This window comes from Plectropomus leopardus, chromosome 11 (assembly GCF_008729295.1).
Source record: "Plectropomus leopardus isolate mb chromosome 11, YSFRI_Pleo_2.0, whole genome shotgun sequence".
Classification (NCBI taxonomy): domain Eukaryota; kingdom Metazoa; phylum Chordata; class Actinopteri; order Perciformes; family Serranidae; genus Plectropomus; species Plectropomus leopardus.
Genome location: NC_056473.1, coordinates 7,388,188 through 7,398,703, shown reverse-complemented (window position 1 = coordinate 7,398,703; position 10,516 = coordinate 7,388,188). Strand labels below are relative to the sequence as shown.

The window sequence follows — 10,516 nt, the reverse complement described above, 5'->3', positions numbered from 1 at the left end:
GACTTTCTGGATCGCAGCACAGATTCTGGATAATGTGTCAGATGGAATTAACAGGCTGCAGATGAAACTCCTCAGTATGTTGAGATTTGACCTTTCTCTCAGCTCACCCAGCTTTTAAAAGGATTCTCCTCATCAAACAAAGATTACCAGTTCATCATAAAGCAGACAGAGGCAGGAGACTCTGCTGTCTGTTACTGTGGGACATGGCAGCAGTGTTTTGAAATGTCATCAGACTGGTAAAGTGAATAACAAATGTGAAAGTGAAAGTTGGTGTCTCAAAAGGATGTTTCACACCCCCGAACAAGAGTTTTAAGATTATCTAATCGAACAAGATACCAAGCTGTTTGTCGCAGGTAAGTACTTTTCAACTGAACAAAAGGGTACATCTAGTCTTCTAGTTTCTTGTTCGTGTTAAATAAATAAATAAATCAGTTTATATGTTGCTTATTGTTCAAAATATATATCGGCTTTGATACCATGATCTGTGTTTGAGGGCAAAGGAATCTGCAAATGATCACAATATTTCATATATATAAATATAGTTAATACATCAGATAATTCAAATCTATTCTACAAATACTCTAAAATGCTCTTTGATGGATGATCGATTCTTAACAGTTGGGCAACATTTGAAAGAATTTTTCTAATTTATTTTTACAACTTTTGACAAGCTTTAAAATTGCAAAGGCCTATGAAATTGAAAATGATCCTTAACCAGTTTAGAAACTTAACAATACAAGTTCTGTAATTTTTTAGGTAGTAATTGTTTGTGTGCATGTGTGTGTACGTGTACGTGTGTGTGCATTGAAGATTGCCGTGTCTTGGTTAGTCAGTTTGTAGGTTGCAGAAAGTGCACATGCAGAATCATGTTAGTAATGCTTTAAACTTTAAAATCAACATGTTTGATTTCACAGATCAGAAGAACAGATGGCAACATGTTATACTGGGTTATTTTAAGAAAAACAATCACATCAAATTAGAAAAATGCAACTCTTTCATCTTCCATTCAGAAACATATTCTACTTTTAGCGACTCCTGAAAGTGGAGGGCCTCTGTGTCGACTTTCCACCTCCCTCCTGGTTTCTTTCCTTTTTTAACCATTTGTTTATGAAGACACATTATTTCTGTCTGTGTAGATCTTGCTGGTTGCATGTCTACTAACTGTGTGATAATCCTGCGACCGTGAGGTGAACAGAGAAAATGCTAAGTGATCCTGTATAAATTACCAATACTGTGTGGCGGGCCACATATAATACATATTTTGTAAGACCAGCTGAAGGCCATTTAAAATATGTCTGCAGGCCACAATTGGACCCCGGAACCAGACTTGGACATGCCCAGTTTTAAAGTTTATTTTACAACTTTATTAGGCATATTTTAACTTTACTATTCTGCCCTCTGACATCTCTTTTTTTTTCTCTTCATGCAGATTGAACTATGGCACAGCCACAGGCTATGATCTCTCAACTGAGTAGAGAATCAAAAAAAAACTGGATATCTCAAGTGAGGACGGAATTTTTAAACGGGGCACTCTTGCATCAAATGCTATTTTTGGCGCCATCCTTCTGGCTTTGAGAAGTTCATTGAGAAGGAGTTTGCATGCCCCTGCGATCCTCGGATGAATGCTTGGTTTGCAGTTGCATATTTACTATACCTGCACTTGTAGTCTTTCTGCTGATGATAAAAACCAAAGGCTTACAGTGTAAGAGGGATAATGATGTAAAAACTTTGGCTTCCAGCGTTGTCCCTGCCCTACTTTGGGTCATCATTGTGCTTTGGGATGGCCACAGTTGGGCCTGTTATCAGACAACCTGGTCAGGCAATTATGTAGAAATTGAAAAAGCTGCTCCTTTTAAATGGTGCAAACCAGCCAACCTCACCTCTTCACAAGAGTATGACTACAAGATGAAGACTCAGCATTGGTTTTTTTGGTCTCAGGTAAGGAACAAGCTGATGTCAATTAACGTACTATAGATTGTTGTGTAATTGTCAGGAAATTTAGCTCTGGGTTCTTGATATTGTTGGGAGTGTATCTAATCACACAGCAGCTTTTAGCCTTTTTCTGTTGTTTGCTAGCAGATGGAAAATACAGGGAGGCACCTTCACTCCATACAAAGTCAGTGGAAAGTGCCTGATTGATTTCTCCCCTGGTGGTAGCAGGACTTAAATGCGCTCTGTCTCTATGTGTGTAACTAATAATTGTGGAAACATTTCACTAAAAACCACAAATGACGCTCAAGGAAAATTTAGACGGTCATCAAAGTCACTAGGATTCATCCTCAAGGAACCATGAATGTACAAAAGTTCATTGTTCCATGCAGTTGTTTTTAAGATATATCAGAGGTAGGCTGACTAACCCTTTACAAAATGTGTTGCATTACTGAAAACCAATTAATTTTACTTGTCTTTTTCTTTGTTTTTCCTTTGGTCTCTGGTTTAGGTTACAGGAATGGTGCTGGTCACATTGCTCATTTTGCTATATGGAGTGCATTTTGTCTACGAAAAGTACTTCAAACAGAGAGACCAAGCTACAGAAGATTATGAGTTGCAAATAAACGAAGGCAGCAGATATGGTAATGTTTAAATTCCACTTAAATACATTTTAGAATAGTAATAAAAAAGATAAATTGAAATAACTTTGGGCTTTGGCTTTGGAAATGATAGTGGAATTATTACTGGAGAATTCATTTAAAGAAATTATGGATAAAGATAAAACAAACCTTTGATTGTCATTAATCACATTGTCATATTGATAGAAGTCTAACAATTACTTGGCCTATTTTGGTAAAATAAATTATAGTTTGATCTGTACCAAAACAAATGTATCTTGATGTGTATATATTGTGTAAAATTTATGCAGAAGGCTTTTTACTGATGATATTTTTTATTTTTGACAATAGATATTTTACCTAGATATATATTTTTTAACACTGTCCATTTTAAACTGAAAAATATTACCTGACCTTCATATGAGAAAAACTATTGTTTTCGTCATAATTTGTGATGATGTAAGTCTTTCAATTATTAATTAACTAGAGGTCAGTCTTTTTTTCTTTCTAGATGTTGCCATAACAGGAAATGCCTTTCATTTCATCTTGTCATGATCTTTTTCTGAACGTTTGATAGAATTCCTTGTTAAAACAAGAGCTGTAAACATAAAAGTTGTAATTTTGCATAGTTTCAAGCAAAAGCTGTCAAGCTAAAGTAACCTGTAAATAGTCTCAATAAATGTTTTGTGTTGCATTTACCACTGACATGACACTTTGGTCCTTCTGTGTGCAAAAAAATGTCTAAAATTAAAATCAAATCAAACATGGAATAACAATATGTCACTTTTTTTCTTTTCATGTAGGGTATGCATTTACTGTATAATAATGAAATAAACAAAAACCGGTTTCATGAAAGTTATATAGCTTTTTGTCTTTAAGACTTTTGACTTTTTTTAGGAAATCCCCATTCAGATCCTTGACAATAAACCAGACAGCATAATTTTGCAAAAAAGCTTTTGATCATATTAGGATAATTTCAATAATAATTTTCACACCACCCATGACTCATATATTGACTTACAAATGCATTCCTAATTTTTAACTTATTAAGACCAGCCTTTATGGTAAATACACCGAAACAAAGATGGTTATATTGATCTGCCAGTTATCTCACTATCTAAAGACAGTTGCTGCAGTGGGAATGTCTTTCATACTACAAAACCTGCACTAACTGAATTAGCGATCCTATTCAGTTTTAAAAAGAAAATGTAATCAGATAGGAAAGAAGGAAAGTTGCACTAAAAGTCACTGCCAAACAGTGTTACATGTATTTGTGCATGGCAAATAAGGTGGTGAATACAACTGTGTTTCCCAGAGAATGTTGATCTTAAATTTGTAAGCTGAAATTTCTTCCAGAAACTGTTCACATGACCTCCGGTTCACCAATGGAAGTTAAGTGCGAAGTTTAACTTACAACCAGACTCCATGAAGAGGGAATCACAAAGGTTTGAGGCCTCACATAGATTGTGTAAGCCAGTTTTATTATAGGGTAAAAAGCCCCTTTTAGGGCAGGGCCTTGATGCTGAGGGACATTGAAAAGATTGAGTATTGAGTATTGAGTTGTCAACGGATAGTTCAGTGACTGGCTTTTCCGAGTTAATGACCGTCTGCATTCCTTAGAGAGGATGAGAAGTTAGTGTCTGTGTTTCAAAGTAAATCCAGAAACAACACATCACTGCTTAAACAGTATTGCCTCCATCTGTGGGTAGCAGATAAGGTGGTGACCACAACTCAAATTCCAGGAGAATTCATTGACTAAAACTGAAATGTCTTCCAGAAACTGTTCATGTGATCTTTGGGTCAATAATGGCAGTTAAGTGTCTAATTTAAGTCAGACCTGGAGAGACTTCAAGGAGAAAGAATCACAGAGGTTTGAGCTCCTACATGGACAGCTTAAAGTGCCTTAGTTACCTCGCCTTGATCTCTCAGGCAAGTTCAGGGACTTAAATCTGATCTATTCTGATCTTTGAATCCGACAAATAAATTTTAAGAAGGGTATTAGGTCATCAGTGGGTACTTGAATGACTGTCCTTTCTCAGTTTATGACCCTCTACATTCCTTAGAGAAGATCAGAAGAACATAGAGGGACACTCAGAGTTCACATTCTCTGCCTGTGCCTGTTTGGCTCGGTCCAACAGTATCCATACAGTATTTTTCCTAATGTTGTCAACTGTAGCAGCATCCCACACAATGTTGATGGGTTAATGATTGATAAATCTTGAATTTCACACACCAAACCAACATTGTTTTCCATGTCATTCATGTTTAACTTTTTTGCCAACAAAAATAATTCTCCAAAGTAACCTTATAATTGAAATAAAGATCAATGTTACAAATAGCGCAGCTGACAACAAAGCAGCGATGACATCAACAGAGTTGTAAACAAACCAGGACATTTTGTTGGACTGGGCCTGCAGGTGACGGGCTCCTCTATGTCTGATGACATATTCAATCCAAAACATTGCCAGGTCCAGTGGTTTCATGGGCTGATCTCTGTGCAGCCGTGAGAGCGTCTGCATGTTTTCCCTGTAAGAAGAATTGTAAAGAGCTGACACCAGAGCATCTGCAAAGATGTGTCTGTCAAGCTCGGCAATATCCACAATCACAGCCCCTCCCTTTGCTCTGATTCTGGACAGGTTATCAGGCTGATCAAAGAATAAGGGAAGTCCAACTACAGCAACTCCATGGTAAATTGCCTCCTGAACGCTGTTTGTACCTCCGTGGGTCACAAACACTCTAGTTTTGGGATGTCCTAAAAGGTCGTTCTGTGGCAGCCAGTCGACCATTAATGTGTTGTTACCCAGGTTGGCTGGCCTTTGTCCCCTATACCTCCATATAACCTTCTGAGACAGCTGGGCAAAGGCTGCAGCTATCTCCTCAGTTACTTCCAGAGGAAGCTTCTCGACTAATGTTCCCAAGGTCATCATAATGACTCCGTGGTCTCCAGAGCTCTGGACAAACTCCTCCAGCTCTGCAGGCAGCGGCTTTGGGGGCTTGCACTGAAATCCTCCCATGTAGACTATATTTGGCATCGTTGGACGTGGAAATTCAAAGACAAAATCATTCCTCATGAGCCATATATCTGCATCCAGGAAAAATGTTGAATAATCCACATCGGGACCAAAGTACTTCTCAACTACAGGTTTGTAATAAGGTTCTGTAATGGTTGACATTGTGTACATCCCAAAAATGTAACTCAAAACATTCTTTATTCTTTGAGGGAAAGTCATCTTATCTGTCAACTCTGTTGCAGTGAAAGGAATGTATGACAGCGGTGAGGGGGCCATAAGGAAATGGGCTTCCCCTTGAATGGTCCATCTGACGTTGAAAACAAGAGGAACTTGGAGACGACGTGCCAGCAATGTCCCTCCGCCAACTCCAGGGTCAGTCAAAACCATGTCATATTTGGCTTCATGGAAAGACCGCATCAGGTTTTCATCTTCAAACATCTGAATGACCATGTCACTCATTCCTTTATGGAGCAGAGAGAACTGATCCACAACCAGCCGCTCCATCTGTATACGAGTCCAGATTTTAGACCAGGTAGATGCATGCCTAGCTTGAAGCCGGATCTCCAGATGTCGGGACAAAAAAGCTTCAAAGTAGTTTTTTTCAAATCCTCCAGGGCTGGGAACAGTCACAGAGGTGTAGAGAGGAGACTTTTCACTGATGTACCAGCTATCGGACGCCCGAACCACAGTGACCTCGTGACCTTTGGCGTGCAGTTCTTCTATGAGTACTCTCATGTTTACCCAGTGGCTTCCGTCCAATGGAAACACAAGGATTTTGCCCCCAGATGCACTTGATAGTTGAATTAACAGTAGAGAAAAGGTGATGAGAAACAAGTGAGGCCCCTTCATACTGACACTCCTCACAGACCTTAACAAATGCACAAAAACAAATCAGTAAGAGAGTTATTCTGGTTTGCATGTTTAAGTTTACAGTTACATGATATCATGACCTCAGTTTATTTTTTAAAGATTTAAACTGAAGTAGGTAGTTTCAGTTTGTCATAATTTGGCAAAAATCCCATAATAACCTTTCAGCATATTGTAATTTAAGTAGTCTGAGAGAACAAAAGACTTTTGTATCTTCTCTCGGCTCAGTTTTCAGGCTTTAGAAAATCTAGGCCTTAATGGGAGACCTTGGTAATCACAGGTAATTTCTTCCTATTGGCTGTTCCAAAAATGCTGAATGTGAAAGAAAAAGCCTGATACAGAGTACTGCAAAGAAAGTTGATTTTCCAGCATTTGCAACAACACCCTATGCTGCTTAACAACATTAAAAACTAAATACTTAAGAGAGTCTTACTGAGAGTCTGACAATAAACACAATAAAACACATGTCAAAATTATGAATGAATTAAGAGAAATTGATACAACATTGTGGGCGGGCACCTGTTCATTCCTATTAAAGTTGCTCAGCAGTGAATGATGCCAAAAAAAGCTTGATTTCCACAGTATGAAATTACCTTTCACCTCTCATTATCTTCCATATTATAGGGCCCATAAAGCAGGCACACTAGAGAATTACAGCTGAGTGTGGCCAAACAGGGAACTTTAACTGAACAGCTAACTTGAATGGAGATGAAATTATTTAATTGTGCTGCTCTTCTCCAGACTTTTGACATGTTGTTGGACTGAATGGACCAAGTCTCAGTAGTGAAAGAAGTCATTTTACAGTGGTTGTAACATTTTTTAAAAAGATGTATCCACTGATTTACAGACGTCCATTTCCCAATTTGAGTCTATGAGAAAAAGTCTTTTTGGGCCCCATGGCATCTGCTGATGGACTCAGACGCTGTAGTCCCACATTTGATCACTATGTAATATTGGCTTCAAAGCCTGGCACTGTACCTGGGGGCTTCATTAATATCTGCGATGCTTTTAAGAGATGAAGACAAAATGTTGCTGAAAGAGAATCCCTTGAAAGAGTCCTAAAACCTGGAAATTTGTTAGCATTTAAGCAACTCCGGTTCCCTAATCTCAGAGTCAATGGGTGTTTTGAATGGGTTTTTGTTGGAAGCCTTAAATAAGGTCTTAAGCTTAAGATTTTTTCACATTTTGTTCAAGGACATATAATCTGTCCATAAATACTCCACTCACGAACTTGGAAGCTTTTATGTGTCTTTAAAACAAGTTGCTAAAAAGTGCAGTGGGACAATAGAACTTCATCCAGCTGAGCCATGCAGAACATGGCTTTACAGCCACGTTGTAGTGGTGACATTAAATCATGTGGCTTGCTGAGCAAAACATGTCAGTATCATAAATATTTATTTACCACAGAGCTATTTCCCAGTTATCCAAAATCCAGTGGAAAAAATCCCATGGGCTGTTTGACGAGGAAACCAGGGCGAAGCTAACCTCTGCATCAGCCTATAGAAAAACGTCATACTTGGGACACTCTGTTGTTGAGCCTTCTGCTAACTGGGGCCAAAGGTCACATGGCTGTGACTATTAGTTCAAGCTTATGTAGCAAATGTTACGTTGAGCCCCAAATCACAGTATGGCCCCCCCTGCCCCTCTCCCTGCTGCTACAGACCACCTTGAGAGGAGAGCAGGCAGCAGCTCCAGAAAATGACGCCGAGTCAGCGGCCACAGCAACTCCAATCCTGCCAGCCCAGCACAAATTCTAGTCCAAAGCAGCAGGGAGCAAGGCAGAAGGACTATGGGGTAGCTAGGTAGCTAATTCTTGTCTGCGTTGTGGTTCTTGAACAGAGAGAGATGTTTGAAAACAGATTAAATAAATCAATGTATTGAAAATAGTGGGTTTCTGTATAAAGCGCATGTATATGTTTGTGGTAATCTGGTGGGTGCTGCTTAGGACAGAGGGAAGAGAGGGAGGGCTGCAGCAGGATTGCACATTTGAAAATTTGTTGTTTTTCCTTTTCCAGATTTATGCACACGCCTGCTTTCAACTAGAATTTGGAGCACCTTCTCATGTTTCAGGTGATTTATGTAGCAGGTCCACCACATAGATATTACCCCTCTAAACTTGTCTAATTGCATCTCTTACATAACAGCGTGAGACTAAAAGACACAACAATTGGTGAATAACACTTGAAAACACAAGTTATACATAAGTACATTTATTTCTGTTAAACTTTACACATACACAACTACCAAGACTTTCACAGACACATTTCAGCAGAACATACAGTTGCTGTTTTTACTTTTCATGTGAACTTTTGATTAAGACTTACCCAAATCCACATGCGCGGGAATGTCAATCCTACTTTAAAAATGTCAGTTCAGTGGCAGTATTATAGTTATTCAATCAGATGGCAGGCTTTGAGCACAGTTGGAGAGAAAGCGTGGTGAATGCACCTCCTAGTCCTTCCTTCTAAGTCATGACGAGTTAACGTGTGGTTATGTAATGTAATTCGACCAGCTCTGTTGTAAAGGAAGGTGTGGATAGGAACCTGTTGTACTGCAACAAGTTCAGAAGTAGAAAACATTTGTGTGTTGTGCCATCTAGTGTCAAGTCAGTGTATGTTAAATTGATCATGAATGTTAATTGAACAAAGCAGCGCTATAAACCTGTTTTTTATTTTTCACAGCTGCTGCACCCATTGACAATTTTACAAAAAGCACAGAGCCATAAAAATCATACTTATCAGATAAAACTTTTATTTAATGCATTTTGGGGGAAAGAGAGAGAGGGGATGACCTATAGCAAAGGGTCAAGGGTTGGTAACCTTTGTACATGTAGCGCCCACTCTACCAGGTGAGACATTTGGCTCCCCAGATTGCAACCTCTTCAAACAAATTTACTCTCTACCCCTTGTCACAGGTTGCATATGTCTACAGTTGAAGGTCAGCTTGAAAGTGTACAATTTATGCAGTGATGCAAATGCTAAAAAACAAGGATGAGGAAACATAAACAGAATTTAGTATAAATATATTATTTTGCCCTTTTCTGTCCTGTTAATCAACTCACAACCCCTCTGCTTTTTTTGTAAAACTTAGATGGAAGGTTATGACCCCCAAGTTAAGAACCACTGCTTCAACCTAATGCACATAAATAATGTAAACAAATATTACAGTACTATATCGATAAACCTTAGGTTGAGTATTTACCATTGGCAGAACTTTGCCTTCAGGGAAACTCCTTCATTCACGTTAAGATTTTATTGTGTTTAATTAAATTTGCTTATTAGTTTTTTGCACCTTGAGGACTATATGCTAATCTATGCTCAGATGTAATGACTTGACTTCAGTGTGTCTACCAGTATGTGTTTAATAAAGAGGCCTGCAGGGGGGAGTAAAGGGGCATTTAAGGTGGTCTGCTAATGTTATGTTATTATATGTTATATGTTATTGCGTTCATTGAATTGACGTAAACATTAAAACATTTTAAAATAACCATTAAAATTAACATGTAAATGTAAATTTAGATTAGCAGCTGATAAGACACACATTTTTCTTAGGCTTTTTGAGGTAGCAAAAAAGAGGGCATTCACTCAAACACATCTACAAAAGTGACCACGGATGACATATTGAAGTCCAAGACCTCTTTTCATTGTGGTCTTCGATGTGAATATAAAAAAGATGCAGGAGGTCAGGTTACGAGGCAACATTACCAACAAGCCAAGACAATAAATTCCTACGTTATTATCATACAAATCGCCATAAGTCAAGCAGTTTAGAAAATGTACATACATACATTCATAAATTGATAAACTGATTCATAAATAAATTGATTCATAAAGTGTCCCAGTGAGAGCAGACACACTTTGGACTCCTGTGCCACCTATCAACAAAAATTCAGACAGTTTACACTAACATCAACTCATTTCAAAACTGAAAAAAAGCAAGGTATAGTCAGAAGGTCTCCACTTTGAGGTTAAAAGTGAAGAGGGGGCGACTAAGTATGAGCATGGTGAATGGCTTAGGCATATTGCTTTCTAACTTGCTAGAAAGACACTGACCCAACTGACCCCACTCTCCCCCCCCTTTCCCTTTACT

General features: G+C 38.5%; 1 protein-coding gene across 1 annotated transcript; it reads right to left on the bottom strand.

Annotated features, from left to right (window-relative positions):
• Positions 1 to 4,647: 4,647 nt before the first annotated feature.
• Positions 4,648 to 8,875, bottom strand: LOC121950272 (UDP-glucuronosyltransferase 2A1-like). The gene is made up of 2 exons (XM_042496215.1): positions 8,752 to 8,875; positions 4,648 to 6,428 (listed from the first exon to the last, which is right to left on the bottom strand). The coding sequence occupies exon 2, from the start codon at positions 6,407 to 6,409 to the stop codon at positions 4,805 to 4,807; it is 1,605 nt and encodes a 534-aa protein (XP_042352149.1). The 5' UTR covers positions 6,410 to 6,428; positions 8,752 to 8,875; the 3' UTR covers positions 4,648 to 4,804.
• Between the last annotated feature and the right edge of the window lie 1,641 nt (positions 8,876 to 10,516).

Bases quoted from the DNA above. Each gene is read 5' to 3' on its own strand.
- LOC121950272 (XM_042496215.1), bottom strand. From the start codon at position 6,409: ATGAAGGGGCCTCACTTGTTTCTCATCACCTTTTCTCTACTGTTAATT.